At 45.1% G+C, this 16,223-nt stretch overlaps 2 protein-coding genes across 2 annotated transcripts in view; one reads left to right on the forward strand and one right to left on the reverse strand.

Annotated features, from left to right (window-relative positions):
* Positions 1-4,056: 4,056 nt before the first annotated feature.
* On the reverse strand, positions 4,057-13,334 carry LOC149307149 (la-related protein 6-like). The gene is made up of 3 exons (XM_089538415.1): positions 13,039-13,334; positions 7,095-7,290; positions 4,057-6,055 (listed from the first exon to the last, which is right to left on the reverse strand). Exons 1-3 carry the CDS (start codon positions 13,263-13,265, stop codon positions 4,988-4,990), a joined length of 1,491 nt encoding a protein of 496 aa, XP_089394541.1. The 5' UTR covers positions 13,266-13,334; the 3' UTR covers positions 4,057-4,987.
* Positions 13,335-15,887: 2,553 nt separating this feature from the next.
* Positions 15,888-16,223, forward strand: part of LOC149307150 (leucine-rich repeat-containing protein 49-like) — a 43,477-nt gene continuing 43,141 nt past the window's right edge. The window contains exon 1 of the mRNA XM_089538422.1: positions 15,888-16,075. Within this exon, the coding sequence (XP_089394548.1) occupies positions 15,899-16,075 (177 nt within the window). The 5' untranslated portion in view covers positions 15,888-15,898. The remainder of the gene's footprint in view (positions 16,076-16,223) is intronic.

Genomic DNA, 16,223 nt, shown 5'->3' on the forward strand with positions numbered 1-16,223 from the left:
CTTTATTGGAGCAACCAAAAGTGCACAAAATACATGTTGCAAGCTTTCGAAGCTCCACTGGCTTCTACATCAGGCAAAGATGTTAGGAATCATGCAGGAGAAGAAGAAAAAATGATGGTGTTAGTCACAAGTCTACATTTTTGAAGATGTTTCTGTTCTCAGATGTTTTTGGAAGGGCATTCATGCAGGCTGGCCCTTTCTTCTTCCGGCTTCAGGACAAATATTGAATGCCTTTCCAAAAACCCCCATCTGAACTGAGAACAGAAACATCTTCAAAATGTAGGCTTGTGACTAACATTGTCATTTCTTCTTCTCCTCCTCCTGTATGATTTTTAACATCTTTGCCTGATGTTAGTGGAGGTTCGAAAGCGTGCATCATGTATTTTGTGCATTTTGGTTGGCCAATATAGTTATTGCCGTTTTGTGCATTTTGGATGTTATTGTACTTTAATGAAACTGTTAGTGAATGGCAACGATGTGCATCCAGGGAAGACTGTTCCAATGTGCGTTGGGTGCTTCTGATGCACATCAAGCATCCTTGATGAGCACTGGATATTTCTCATGGGCATCAGGACATTCTAATGCACAATAGCTACTTCTATAATGTTCTGGCACTTTCCACCTGGATGTCCATCAGGAGTGTCCCAATGTGTCTTGGTACCCAAAGCCGTGGCGCATCAGTCACACCATTGTCTACCATTGCACAACAGATGCCAACAGTGTACTATTTCAGCAGCCTCTAGATCAGTGATTCCCAAACTTTGGTCCTCCAGGTGTTTTGGATATCTAGGGGGCAGCCAGCATGGACGTTGGTCAGGAACTCTGGGAGCTGAAATCCAAAATACATGGAAGACTATAGTTTGGGAACCACTGCCTGGGTGAATACTGATGTTGGGAAACTACTCACTTCTATTTCCCACATATGGAGGGATGCAAGTCCAATGCTGAATTTGAGGCCGCATCTTCACATTGTGGTCCAAAAAAGGAACTTTCCCAGCCTCTGGTTTCTAGCTTGTCTGGACAAGAGGCACAAGCTGAAGCTTAGCGAACTGTTGTCAAGGGCAGCCCCGCATAGATGGAACCCATTGCCCAGTAATCTAGTCTTGGAGCTTCACTGAACATTACTTATGATATCATTAAATCGTATGGGAAGGAGCCATACTCACAGGGCTGGGGATGTAGAGGTTGACCGTTCTGCTGCTGCTGTAGTCTGGGGTGATGGCATAGGGAGGCATGCATGTTCTAGGGAGAACAACAGAACATGCTAAGATAATGCACAGAGCCAGGGCAGTTTTGTGCTTTCAGCGTTGGAACGATTCTGGAGACCAGGGTTCAAATGCCTATTCTGGAGAGCTTGAAATTATATCGGTGTTATCCTGGAGAAAACCAAGTGCCCACTGCAAGCTCAGTGCTTAGCAGGCTTACTCCAAAGTAAACCAAGTGTAGTGGGCTGAGCGCTGGACTACAACCAGGGTTTGAGTCAATGCTCAGCCATGGAAACCCAGCATTGGGCAAGTGGAATTTGATCTCTCCTAGAAGGAGGTTGATGTTTCTAAACTACAGATTACTTCTGCATAGTGGAACAGAGAAGTATTAAATATATAAACAAAGCTTAATAATAATAATAATAATAATAATAATAATAATAATAATAATTCTATTCAAGACTCGCTGGACACTTGTATAATTTACAGGAAATTGCCTTTCTTCCCATGCAAAATACAAAGTACTCTTTATTGAATAAATCTCCAGACCATTTCAAAGTAAGGCTGCCATAAGTCAGAAACAACTTGAAGGCACACAACGACAACCACTGCAGACAGTGCTGTGCTAAGGTTTCCATTTTAAATTTCTCTCTCTTTGGAAAATCAATGACCCAAACAAAGAAGATGTAGATCATATTTTCTGTTATTATTATTAGCTTCATTTTAAATCTCGCTCTCAAAAATTAATTATCCTAACAATTATTATTATTATTATTATTATTATTATTATTAATTGTTAGGATAATTTATTTTTGAGAGAGAGATTTAAAATGAAGTTAATACGATCTACAAATTCTTTGTTAGGGTCATTGATTTTGTTAGGGTCAATAATAATAATAATAATAATTCCTTCCTTTCCCCCAATAATGGGACTCATGGTGGCTTACATCATGTCAAAAGCAATACAGATGAAAAATTACACAAAAACATCAACGCAACATTGATGGGTAGTGGCCACCTTCTTTCTGAAAAATACACACAAGAAGCTGAATCCTTTTGTTTGTTCCATTAAAGTCAATGGGTTGAAGAAGTAGTGGACCCTCCAGATGTTGTTGGGCTGTGGCTACCTTCACCTCGACCACTGGTCATGATGTCTGGGGCTGATGGGCATTAGAGTCAAGCAACATGAAGGGACACACAGTCTTCACGCTTACCTCCAAGAGAAAGCCATGTTGGATTTAGCCTGGCTCTCAGCCCACCTTTCCCCAGACTTGAGTTGGGATCAGACTCTCTCTGGCATATTTTGCCCCATAGAGACTGGGAATGATCTCACAATGGCTTCTGCCTGGAGCCCATTGTGAGTTGTGGCATTGCCAACACAGACTGATGCCCTGTATGACCAAGGGGCTCCTTGTGAAGTGCAAGTGGTTGTAGAAATGCTGCATTCGGCATTAAGAAACAAGATGAGGGACAAAGGGCTCTGCAACAATCAGGGAGGAATTCCAGACAAACTGTATCGCAACTACAGTCGGCCCTCCTTAGCCGCGGATTTTTTATCCATGTATTGAAGCATCCGAAACTTGAAAATATTCAAAAGAAGGATAAATTCCAAATTGCAAAGCTTGATTTTCCACTTTATATACAGGACACCATTTTGCTCTGCCATTATATTTAATGGGACTTGAGCATCCACGGATTTTGCTATCTACAGGGGATCCTGGAACCAAACCCCAGCGGATACCAAGGTCCCACTGTACTACTGTACAAATAAAATTGAGCACACTTGTTATGGATGGATTGCTTGTCTGCACATCCAAGAATGACTGCACATGGTGGGTACATACATACACACTGAGCCAGAATGGTGTAGTGGTTTGAATGCTGGACTCTGGGGACCAGGATTCGAATCTGTACTCGGCCATGGAAAGCCACCAGGCAAGTTACACTCTCTCAGCCTTAGAGGAAGGCAGAGGCAACCTTCCTTTTGAGAAATCTGGACAGGAGTTTATCACACTGGGGCTCATTTTGGAATTAAAGAGATATTAAAGCGCATTTAAAGCATCCAGCAGATGAAGTGGAAATGGCGAGTAATTGCGTGAATAGTTATTGCACACAATTGCGCAAATAAAGCGATATTGGAAATGCATTGCTGCTGAAATCCTGAAAGTCAAAAGATGCACATTAATGCTTCTTTGTGATGGGTTTTGTGCAACATCGTGTGAAATCGTTTTGCGTAATTACGCGGTTTTTCCAGGCTATACACAGGAGAAACTCCCAATCGCCTTCGTGTGATAAACTCCAGATAGCCTCAGCATTGCCATAAGTCAGAAACAGCTTTAAGGCACACATCAACAAACACAACCACAACCAATGCATCCTTATGCTGCAGAGAAGGAATCGATAATCATGTGGGACACATTCCCTAAGAGCATTTGGACTGAAATCTGCAGAGGCATTGCACTCAGTATCAGCAGTATATATTGTATCCCAGTATATGGGGTCTCAAAATAATTGTGGATCTTCATGGTATTTGAGCAGATTGAAAACTTGGTTACAGACGGTAGAATTCAAAGACATAGCTGTGATAAGTCTGTAACAGTATGCAAAGGGATTTTGTGGCACCTTTGAGATTAACTGAGAGAAAGAAGTTGGTAGCATGAGCTTTTGTAGACTTAAATCTACTTCATGAGATGCATGGAGTTTTTTAAAATCTCTGTTAAAGGTGCTACAAGATCCATTGCTGGAGATGACTGAGTTAGAGCTTCAGAAAGGTATGAGTAGACTGTTAAAGGTATTTTATTTTATCTTCATCATCAGCCCAATTTTCCACCCAATTGACTCTAGAGACTACTTTAAATATTGATATTTATTCATACCACCAAAATATACTTTTTAGTCATATTTTAGACTAGGAAGTGTCTTTTCATCATAAGACAAAATGCTAGCAAAAACAAAAACAAAAAAAAAAAACAGATACACGTATGTATGCCTGTTTTGAAATGCCATCCTCTCTCTTAAATAAAAGAAACAGGGAGACATTTGGTGAACTGGAACAACTCAGACCATTGCCTCTACTAAATACATTTGCACTTTGTTGTTTTTGAACAGAGCTTTGCAAAATAATAATAATAATAATAATAATAATAATAATAATAATATTTCCCCCATTAAATGTTTGGTTATACCTGGCATTAAAAAACACACAAACATAAAATGCATCCATGTTGAGGTTTCATAAAACAGTAAAAAACATATAAAGACAACATCTAGATTAAGTGTAAAGACAAGCATACAAAGCCACAAAAGTACAAATGCTTCAAAATTAAAAATAAATGAAAATAGTGCCTTGATCCAAGTCCTTGGGAATAACTCAGCATTGGAGTACAGTTGGCCCTCCACATTTGTGGCTTTGACTTTTGTGGGTTTAATGGTTTGCGGTTTTGATGAATACATTCTCTCTAGGAATTTCTAGGTCCTCCAGCGCAACTCTGCCAGAAGTTGACCATAGAGTTGTGATGAAGGACCTCAAAGTTCCTAGAGAAACCACTTCTCTAGGCATTTGTAGGTCATCCAGCTTGATTCTATGGTCATATTCTGGCAGATGTTGACCACTGAGTTGCACTGGAGGATCTGGAGATTTCTTGAGAAGTGTTCTCTTAGGTAAAAAGAATAGTGTTGGTTTTTTAATTTGAACTTTTTCCACATTCATGGGGGTCCTTCACTCTTAACCCCAGCGAATGTGGAGGGACCCCTGTAATTCACTACCTGAATGAACACAAAGATCATTCATTCTGAGTTGTCTTATTCCTTTCCCGTCCATTATGAAATCCTTTTGTCCCATCAGGGCCCTTAGGTAAACGCAACACTCCGACGGGTAACCCAACAAAATTCTGCATTTTGGGACTCTGCATGGGGCTGCCCACTGGGCTTTTCTCTTGCGTGAGAGTTTGTGCCTGCCGACGCCTCTGAACCCATGGGCTGCTGGAAGGGGTGAGGCTACTGTCCGACGAATAATCCGCGCATCTCCTGGGCGTCTCGGGGCTGGCGTTCAAGCTGAGTCGTCCGTCTTCCACCAGAGGAGACATCCTGGAGACTTTCCGTAGGGAGCAAGGGCTGGTCCGAGGACTCGATCTTGGAGACAAGTTTGGGCTAAGGTGATTGTTCGTGTAGGTGACCGGGCTCAGTTTGTTGGAAGTGTTACTTCTCCGGCCAGACATAGGGGAGGTTGGGTTACTCTCCGGTTCAGAGGAACTGTTGGCTGAAGAATCATCGCCAAGGAACTGAAGTTCTTCCACCCTCTTATTCATCGATCGCCTTTTGTGGTGACCCTTGTTCAAGTCTCCATCACGGCTCTTGTCTTTGAGGACCTTCTTCTTTGGAGGCTTCCTTCCAATGAGGATGGCCTTCATGGCTGTCTCGTTGTCCAGCAGACACATGGACTCATGAGCTTGGATGGCAGCGTCCACCTCTTCGAACTCGACGATGGCGCATTCTTTGGTCCCCATTTGACTGTATCGGCTACTGAACCTCTTGATATCCGGCGGGAGATCCCTACCGGGTTTGAGGATGCGGACTGACGAAATGACACCAAACTTGACAAAAGCTTTAAGAAGATGTTCCATAACTTTCTCTTGAACGCCTCCATTTTCTTGCCCTTCCTCCAGAGAATGGAGGTTGAGCGTCAGGTGGATGTCATAGACAAGCAACATCTTGCTAGGCAGATTCTCACTGGGGAACACTGGGACGGGTGTATTGCGCCGAACTTTTCGGTTGTCTTCATTCAGCTCCAGAATATCAGAATATTTCAGGGCATAAGCTGTGGTTCTCCAGTCACGGGTCAAGTGTTTTACCTGCAAGAAGAAATAGGAGCCCATTTAGAAAAATCCAGTTTGAAGACGCCACGTCTTCTTAACAATGGGTTGAAATGCTATGCGTTCATTTGTGCATGAAGTTGCCTGAAGTTATTACAGTGCGCCCTTGCTATACGCGGGGAATCCATTCTGGACTCCCCCGCGTAAGGCAAATTACACGTATGCTCGAGCCCCATTTAAATGAATGGGCTCGTGTACGTGATGGTGTGGTGGTGCGTGCGCTCCATGGGCACATGCCCCATTAGTCCCTATGGGACACGCCGCCCCTTCCTCCCTGCATGTCCCCGCACAGCTTTCAGCATATGCTGAAAGCTGCGTAAAGCGTGCCTACATATGATGCGGGTGCACTGTATTATTATTATTATTATTATTATTATCATCATCATCATCATCATCATTAATTTATAGAGCGCTGTCAAGTTTGCACAGCGCTTTACATAGTAAGGATCAAATAAAATAAGAAAAAAGAAAATAATAAAAACCTGCCAAGTGTTGTACAATCCAAAACAACAACATTACATGATTAAAAGATTTCAAAAATAATACTAACTAGCATACAATAAAGACACAGTAAACAGCAGTAACCAGCGAAGTCAACAACTGAAATCAGAATTTTTTTGTTGCAATTTTTTTTCTTTGAAAAATTCTTTTTCAGAATTTTTTCTTTGAACTCTGGGGGTCACGAGGGTCATTTTTGCCATGTTTTTAATCCCCCCCCCAAGCCATTTTAGATGCAAGAGAAACATTTTCTTGATATAACAGAAAGTGACTGGAATGCGGGGGTCACTTCTAATTCAAATGTTAAATTCACATTTTGAATTTTCCATTTGAAATTAGCAGAGGGTGAGCTTTTGCTATGTACGCCCGGGCTGCACATTAAATACATTTCAAAGAGCATTCCTAAAGCATACTAAAATCATTTGGAAAACTCAAGAGATACATAGACAGTTGCTTAAACAAATGAAACCACTTTTCCAGTTGTCTCTAATATTTAGAAGCCATTTATTTAAACAATTACCTTTTTGAAAGAAGTCAGCAACTTCACGCTGACATATCCCATCTTATTTCTCCGGACGTGCTTCAGAAGGAAGGCATCTTTTTCAAGGTTTTCATCCGAAAAGTAATACTCAATCTGGGCCACCAACTTCAGGATCAGTTCATGCTCCGGAGGTTTCCATTTGTGTCCGAAATCGTCTCCGTCGTTCTCACCACCACTGGCGAAAAAGAAAGAGGAACCTGGTCAAATCCACAGCTTTATTCTCATGATGAGTTTACGCACTCATTTCTTCTTACGGAGGAAAGATTGACACAACATGAGAAAAAGAACCTTACAAAATATGAGTTCAGTGCTATAGTCCATTGGGGCTATTAGGACTTTCTTTTATGAGAGCTTTTCCCTAATGTTGTTGTTGTTGTTTCCAACTTATGGCGAACCTATCATGGGGTTATCTTGGCAAGATTTGTTCAGAGGAGGTTTGCCATTGCCCTCCTCTAAGGCTGAGAGAGTATGACTTGCCCAAAGCTGTACCCTTCAACATTTCACACAATGAAAAACTGGGACACATGTGGCCACGCTGCATCAAAATGTGGTCAAGAGGGCAAAAATGTTATATTAATGAAGAAGGACACATGAATTAGGAACGGCTGCAGCAGTTTGATTTTGCCTGATCCTTCTGGGAAGGACAGGATCCCCTTCTCTTTTCTCCTCTCCTTTCTGCTGAGTTTATTGAATACAAACGAGTTTTGCATTTTGAACTGTTTGAAGAAACTGAAATAAACTAATGACAAAGAGGTAAAGTGTGGGGAGGAGAGAGAACCCGGGACTTATAAAAAGTAGCAGAATAAACGGGAAAAGAGAGGATTAACCAGCACTGTCCCTGCCAAACTGGGACAGTTGGGGGGCATGCACTGTAGAAATGGGGAACCTTAAGCCATGGGGCCAATTCAGGTCCTTTGCAGGGGGCCTTTTGGGGGGACCAAATCTGGGTATCTCCAGATAGCAACACCTCCTTCCCATTGCTGAGAGCCAGTGTGGCTTAGTGGTTTGCGTGTTGGACTACGACTCTGGAGACCAGGGTTCAATTCCCCACTCAGCCATGGAAACCCACTGGGTGACCTTGTGTAAGTCACACTCCCTCAGCCTCTGAGGAAGGTCATGCAAACCTCCTCTAAACAAATCTTGCCAAGAAAACCCCATGACAGGTTCGCTTTAGGGTTGCCATAAGTCCGAAACAACTTCAAGGTGCACAGCAATAGTCTAATCATAGAATCATAGAGTTGGAAGAGACCACAAGGACCATCCAGTCCAACCCCCTGCCATGCAGGAAATCCAAATCAAAGCATCCCCGACAGATGGCCATCTAACCTCTGCTTAAAGACTTCCAAGGAAGGAGACTCCACTACACTCCGAGGGAGTTTGTTCCACAGTCGAAAAGCCTTTACTGTCAGGAAGTTCCTCCTAATGTTGAGGTGGAATCTCTTTTCCTGCAGCTTGCATCCATTGTTCCTGGTCTCAAAGTCTCAAAGTACAGTTGTCCCTTCTTAAACACATATTTTTTATCCATGGATTCAAGCACCCACAGCTTGAAAATGTTCAAAAAAGTGTAAATTGCAAATAGCAAACCTTGATTTTGCAATTTTATATAAGGGACACCATTTTGCTCTGCCATTGTATTTACTGCGACTTGAGCGTCCACGGATTTTGTTATGCACAGGGGGTCCTGGAACCAAACCCCAGCAAGTAACAAGGACCCACTGTATACAGAGGAATAGGACTTTCTCTTTGGAAAGTCAGTTGCAAAAGAGAATTAATGCATGTAGACTGAATCTGTGGGGGGGGGGGGGGGGGAAGAAAGCATTGCCATACATGTCTATTTCCGAGTGTGGTTGTGTGGGGGACCCATCAGTGACATCAGAAGTAAACAAGTGGCGTGCAAAGTGCCCAAATAAATGGTGGTGGTGGGCGGACGTTGCCTCTTGCTAGAGGATGGGAATGAGAAAAGAATATTGGATGCCAGGGCAGCGAGCAAAACAACCCTATTAGGTTGTGACTCACCAGCTTGTGAGTCACCAAAGAAGATGAAGAAACCCAACAGAGGAATGCATCTCAAGGGCAAGGGTTTGTCCTTTGCCTCCAAAGCCCCTGACGCATTTTGCTAAAGTCCTCCTGAACATCTAGCCACACAGCCAGCCTTTTGCTGGTGGTTTGGGGTGAACAGATGGAGAATCACCAAGCCAGATTACCCCTTTCTTTTTCTTTTTGCAAGCCATGCCACACAAAGCCATAATTTATTTCTCTGTTAGGCTGTTTGCTTAGCAGCAGGTGCTGGCATTATTCAGTCCCTCGCTCATAAAACCTTCCTGATTTATGTGCCGTTTAACAAAACCTAGAGGAAGGTAACTCTTCAGAGACATACCTTCCCTCATTGTCCAACAGGAAAGCAGCTACAGTATTAGCAAATTGGTATTCTACACTGAGTGGTGTAGCTCCATCGCATGGAATAGTGGGATCTGTAGTTTGACAAGACAACCAGCGTCGTGTAGTGGTTTGAGCGTTGGACTACAACTCTGGAAACCAGGGTTCGATTCCCAGCTCTGCCATGGAACCCACTGGGTGACACACTCTCTCAGCCCCATGGGAAGGCAATGGCAAACCTTCTTGGAACAATTCTTCCCAAGAAAACCCCAGAATAGGTTCGCCTTAGGGTCACCATAAGTCAGAAATGGCTTGAAGGCACATAACAATGACAGTTTTATAAGGTCTTTGGCCTTCGCTGACCAAGAGTGCTGGTGCCTCACCAAACTACAGATCCAAACGATCTGTAGAACGGAGCAATGGCAATTGAACCAGTATCAAAGTGTATTATTTCTACAGTGCAGACACACCCTGAGCAAATGATGGAGTCACGAGGAATGCCTCAGCACTTATGGCCACTTTGGGGAATGCCTGCAGCCGGCTCACTAATCCCGTGGTAATCCATGCTCACGCTTTGGATCTTCCGATTCATTTATTTCTAGGTAACTCCCTGCAGAGCGCTGCTCATAGCACGTCACAGCCCAGAAGCGAGACTTCGTCAAGCCAGTCACGCTAATTGAAGCTGACGGGCAAAACAACCAGCTGTCCTCTTTGCAAATCTGGACACGGCTCCCCAGTCACCCTAATCTGCTTTGCTCCTGGAGCCTGTAAACAGCACCCAGCTGATGGGATTGACCCATCAAGTAACCCTGGCATGGCTCTGCCATTCTATGACAAAGATGCATTGGTCTAGCAGGTCATACATCAGCAAGGCAAGGAAGAAGAGGACACCTCCTTAATCCACCAAGGAGTAATGACCTCCAGATGCCAGGTGTGGTTTGGAGAGGGGATGCATGCTAAAAGCACACATAGTCCCTAAACCAAGTTTAACTTGAGTGCAACACACTGATAATGCTGGCAGAGTTTCCCTAGTCAGCAAGTGTGGCTTCTAAGATTTGCTGCATTATGTGCCTTCAAGTTGCCCGTCCACTTATGCTGGCCCCATGGATATTGTAGGGCTTTCTTAGGCAAGGGATGCTCAGAGGTGGTTTAGCCAGGTCCTTCCTCTGAAAAAGGGCCGACAGCACCTGGGATTCCTTGGTGGCCTCTCATCTATGTATGAACAAGAGCCGACCCTTCTTAGCTTAGATCAGACCGGATCTGGTGCCTTCAGGATGTGTGTATGCGCCTTCAGGTCATGGTTAGCTTATGGTGATCCCATGAATTTGATAGGGTTTTCTTTAGGCAAGAGGTGGTTTTGCCAGTTCCTTCCTCAGATAGGTTCATTTGAGGGATGCCGTAAGTTGGAAATGACTTGACAACATAGAAAAACAAATAAAAGCAGCACCCGGTTCAAAAGGTGGTGCAGTGCTACCGCTAGCAGACTTCTGGAACAAGGGAGGCTCCTCTGAGTGGAACCAGAAGGGAATTTTGGAAGGTCTGGGGAAAGTAAGTAGGAGTTCGCTTCCTTTGGTTCATCCTCCTCACTTCTTTGCCCATCGCTCCTCCCCAGCATCAGATTTCCAATGCTTTGCTGGTCCAGTACACTCCTTCCCTCCTTCCACCCCTAAACAAAGTGCCAGATCAGCAAGAGATCCACTCCACCCTCCACTTTCCAAAGCCAGAAGACGCCTTGCCTTCTAGGATCTCGCTGCCAAAAGGGGCTTTTGGAGGATTTCTCAGACTGGAGGGGAGGGAGAAGCCAGGCATGCTGCTTGATGCAACATCCAGCTCCAATTGCACCAAGTTTCCTGTTGGATTCAGGGAAATTGCAACCCAAATTTCTTTTGCATCAGAGCTTCAGGGCAGAGAACGTCAGGCCATTTTTTGTAAGGAATAGTGACTGGGGTCCAAAACATACTGACGGAATAATCCACTTTGAGACCTCTTTAAGCATCAGCTCCAGCTCAGCAGGGTCAGCCCTGGTTAGTCCGCAGATAGGAGACCACCAAGGAATCCCAGATGCTGGAGGCTCTATTTCAGAGGAAGGAACCGGCAAGACCACCTCCTTGCCTAAGAAAACCCTACAAAATTCAAGATAAATCATAGGTTGACAGTGAAATGAAGGCACACACACAGGCATTGGCGCACAGGACTAGCCCTAAATACCGTAAAGGCACCAGATCCCACCTAGTCTGAGAAACTATGCAGGGTCAACCATGCTTAGTACTTCGAGGGGAGGCCAGGTGCTCTTAGGCATTATTTCAGAGGAAGGACCTGGCAAAACCATCTCTGAGTCTGCCTTGCCTAAAAAAATCCCTATATAATTCATTGGGTCACCATAAGTCAACCTATGACTTTAAGGTCTCCTAAAGGCACCAGCGTCTGTCTGATCTTGGAAGCTAAGCAGGGTCAGCTCTTGTTCCTATGTGGATGGGAGACAGCCAACCCAGGTGCTGTTAGGATCTATTTCAGAGGAAGGACCTGGCAAAAACCACCTCTTCAGTCTTCCTTGCCTAAGAAAGCCCTAGGAAATTCATGGGGGCGCCATAAGCTGACCATGACTTGAAGGCACATATACACATCCAGAAGGCACCAGATCTTGGAAGCTAAGCAGGGTCAGCCCTGGTTAGTCCTTAGATGGGAGATCCTCAAGGAATACAAGGTGCTATAGGTGATATTCCAGAAGAAGGACCTGGCAAAACCACCTCTGAATCTTCCTTGCCTAACAAAACCCTACAAAATCCATGGGACCACCATAAACTGGAAGGCACACCCCCACATCCTAAAGTCATTGGATCCTGTCCGATCTTGGAAGCTAAGCAGAATCAGCTTTGGTTAGTCCTTGTATGGGAGACCACTAAGGAATCCCAGGTGCTGGAGGCTCTATTTCAGAGGAAGGAATTGGCCAAAACCTAAGAAAACCCTCTGAAATCCATAGGGCTGCCATAAGCCAAGCTACGACTTGAAGGCACATTCCCAGGCCCTATTCCATGGATTGCATCTGATCATGGACGCTAAGCAGGGCGAGCCCTGGTCAGTCCTTGGATGGGAGGCCACCAGCTCTATTTCATAGGAAGGAACTGGCCAAAGCCTTGGCTAAGAAAACCCTCTGAAATCCATAGGGCTGCCATACGTCGAGCCATGAAGGCACATACACACACTTTGAAGGCGCCAGACTCTCTCATCTTGGAAACTAAGCAGGGCCAGCCCTGGTTAGTCCTTGCGTGGGAGACCACCAAGGAATACCTGATGCTGGAGGCTCTATTTCAGAGGAAGGAACTGGCCAAAGGTTTAGCAATACAATCCATAGGGATTTCATTGTCAGCAAAGACAATGAGGGAGATGCCTCTATTGCTCTCCCAATTTAGGCTCATCTGGGGTGGGTGGGTTGTCTATCTCCCATCTTTGGACACCATTAAATGCTATACCTCCTATTTAGGCACATTTGGGGGGAGGTATCTCCCATTAAACCTTCCCCTTCTTCCTCCCCAAATGGCAAAGGTACCTGGATTTCTCTCCTCTTCTTTGATCTCTTTGGGAGGCATCGTCTTCGCTGCAGCTGCCGCTCCCCAACGGAGTCAGGCTGAGGAGCTCCCCATCTTCCTCCTCCTCCTCTTCCTCCTCCTCTTCTTCCTCTCTTTTCTCAGCCTCGGGGGCTTGGGCCACCCGGATCTCCACTGGGACAGCGACCCCCCAGATGCCCATCTCACCTCCACCTCCCTCCAGGGCCATCCTTCTTCCACAAGGGAGAAAGGATGCGAAGAGAGCCAGCAGGGCTTCCCTCCCTCTTCCTCCTCCTCCTCCTCCTCCTCCTCCTGCACTTCTCTCTCTCCGCAGCTCTGAGCCAGAGGCAGCCGAGGCGGTGCTTCCTGCCTCCATCTCCGCCTCCATAGCAGCATCCCACCCAGGCAGACCTCCTCCTCCTCCTCCTCCAAATTTGGAAGAGACCCCAAAGGGACATCCACTCCAGCCCCATTATTTCATGCAAGAAGACACCATGCAAGCCCTCCTCCCTGGGACAGAGGGCCACCCAGCCTCTGTTTAAAGACCTCCTAATGTTGAGCTGGAATCTCTTTTCCTGTACCTTGCAGCCATTGAGACTCTGGGTCCTAGTCTCTGGGGCAGCAGGAAACAAGCTTGCTCCATCCTCAACATGACACCCCTTCAAATACTTAAACAGGGCTATCATGTCTTAACCCTTATTTTCTCCAGGCCAGACATCACCACCTCCCTAAGTCTCTCTTCATAGGGCTTTGTGGTTTCCAGACCTTTCTTAAGGGACTCCAAGGGCCCTGATCTAGTCCAACCCCCTTCTTCTGCCATGCAGGAACTCACAATCAAAGCATGCTCAACAGATGGCCATCCAGCCTCTGTTTAAAGACCTCCAAGGAAGGCAACAATTTCTTCCACTTCATTGGGAAGTTCCTCCTCATATTTAGGTGAACTCTCTTCTGCCATAGTTTGCATCCATTGCTCGCTCCATTATGTCCCATTCTCTGGAGCATCAGGAAACAAGCTTGCTCTATCTTCAATATGACATCCCTTCAAGTACTTAAACAGGGCTCTCACATCACCTCTTAACCTTCTCTTCTCCAGGATGAACATACCCAGTTCCCTTAGTCTTTTCAGACCTTTCTTAGAGATGGAAGGTACTCCAAGGGCCATCCAGTCCAACTCCCTGCCATGCAGGAACTCACAATCAAAGCATATAATAACAATAATAATATGTTTATTTGTACCCCGCCTCTCCCATTTGAGGATTGAGGCGGGTTCAACAAGAAAGGGACTCCACAACACTCGGAGGCAACAGTGTCTTCCACTTCATTGGGAAATTCTTCCTAATGTTGAGGTGGAATCTCTTTCCTTGTAGCTTGCATCCATTGAGATGCTGGGTCCTATTCTCTGGAGCAGCAGGAAACAAGCTTGCTCCATTGTCAATATAACATCTCTTCCAATATTTAAACAGGGCTTTCATGTCTTAACCCTTCTCTTCTCCAGGCTAGACATAGCCATCTCCCTGTTCCTCCTCAGAGGGCTTGGCAGCTTCCAAACCATCTTAAGAGAGATGCTAAGATGTGAAGCCCTAACATGGCTTGACATGTTAAGATGTTAACCAAGATGTTAACAAGATGTTAAGCAAGATTTTAACCAATATGTTAACCAAGAGGTTACCAAAGAAGTTATCCAAGATGTTAAAAAATGATGTTAAGATGTTAACCATGATGTTAAGATGTAAACCAAGATGTTAAGATGTAAACCAAGATGTGAAGATGTAAACCAAGATGTTAAGATGTAAACCAAGATGTTAAGATGTAAACCAAGATGTTAAGATGTAAACCAAGATGTTAAGATGTAAACCAAGATGTTAAGATGTAAACCAAGATGTTAAGATGTAAACCAAGATGTGAAGATGTTAACCATGATGTTAAGGTGTAAACCAAGATGTTAAGATGTTCCTGGTAATAGCGGAGAGTTATGGCAACCCTAGATGTAAACCAAGATATTAAGATGTTAACCATGATGTTAAGACATTAACCAAGATGTTAAGATGTAAACCACGACGTTAATCATGATGTTAAGACGTTAACCAAGCCCTATGAGAAGCAGCTTATGCCTAGTCTTGAGAAGAGAAGGGTCAAGACACGATAGCCCTGTTTGGAGGGGAGGCCATTGAGGATGGAGTAAGATGTTAAGATCTCAAGAGAGAGATGTTAAGATGTTAAGAGGCACCATCTTAACTCAGGACAGAAGCCTAGGAGGAGGATGCCTCTTGCGAACACCTCTGTCTCATTGTAGCCTCTTTGCCTGAGGAGGAGGAGGAAGAAGAAGAAGCCATGGAGCTTGGAAAGCTTATTGTTTATCTGACTTGGCCAATAAAGAAAGGCCTCCCTGTTTGGTGGGCTTTTGTTTGAATTTACTTCAGTGGCCTTGCATCTGTTCCCTTGGTTTTGTATTTTCTGTGAGTCTCTTTTGAGGGGAGATGTGGCTTCTGTGGTGATTTTGTTTACTTATATGAACAAAAAGATGTGTTAACAACACTGCATTCTGTTTGTAGTAAACAAAGAAAAAGGGGCGCTGGCCCTTTAAGAGAGCCTCGACGTTGGCCTATAGAGGCGGGGCTGTGCAAACACATTCACTTCCGGTTTCCATGCTAACTCAACCAGCCCCAAAATGGCGGATGCTTAATGCGTACGGAGCGCCTCTGATCCCCCTTCCATGGGGAACCCGAAGTGTATGCAATGTAGTGTTTCTCCTCTCTAGGGAAGGACGTTTCTGATAGGCCGGCCGCGACAGAGGCGGAGACTCACTCCTAGCCACGCCCACTGATGTTGAGAGGGGAAAATGGCCGCCGCCCGAAGCTTGGGATGCCCGGATGTGAAGGTTGCCATGGCGACCACGCAGCGGCTTCCGGTTTGGGGCGGAAAAAAGGGCGTCGGAAGCGGCGTCGCGGTCCATGGTTTCGGCAGCGGCTGGATCCCGTTGCCATGGTTCCCAGCAAATGCAGGCCTCCCGCTGGGAGTAGGCCTGGGCACGTCGCCCCGGTAAGGAAAGAAGGAAGGAAGGGAGGAAGGAAAGAAGGAAGGAAGGAAGGGAAGAGAGAGAGGAAGGAGGAGAGGAAGAGGGGGAGGGAGGCCAGCCTAAGCCTTCGAAAGCAATCGCCGCCAGAAGGAAAGAAGCGACACAAAGGGA

This window comes from Sceloporus occidentalis, unplaced genomic scaffold (assembly GCF_023333645.1).
Source record: "Sceloporus occidentalis isolate IW3139 unplaced genomic scaffold, rSceOcc1.0.p SCAF_9, whole genome shotgun sequence".
NCBI classification, from domain to species: domain Eukaryota; kingdom Metazoa; phylum Chordata; class Lepidosauria; order Squamata; family Phrynosomatidae; genus Sceloporus; species Sceloporus occidentalis.

What these genes read in the sequence shown, in the direction of transcription:
- LOC149307149 (XM_089538415.1), bottom strand. Translation starts at nt 13,265, where the DNA reads ATGGCCCTGGAGGGAGGTGGAGGTGAGATGGGCATCTGGGGGGTCGCT. An exon ending in AGAAGAGGAGAGAAATCCAG is followed by an intron (nt 7,291 to 13,038) that starts GTACCTTTGCCA and finishes CTTTTTCGCCAG; the next exon opens with TGGTGGTGAGAACGACGGAG. An exon ending in TGCTGACTTCTTTCAAAAAG is followed by an intron (nt 6,056 to 7,094) that starts GTAATTGTTTAA and finishes TTCTTCTTGCAG; the next exon opens with GTAAAACACTTGACCCGTGA.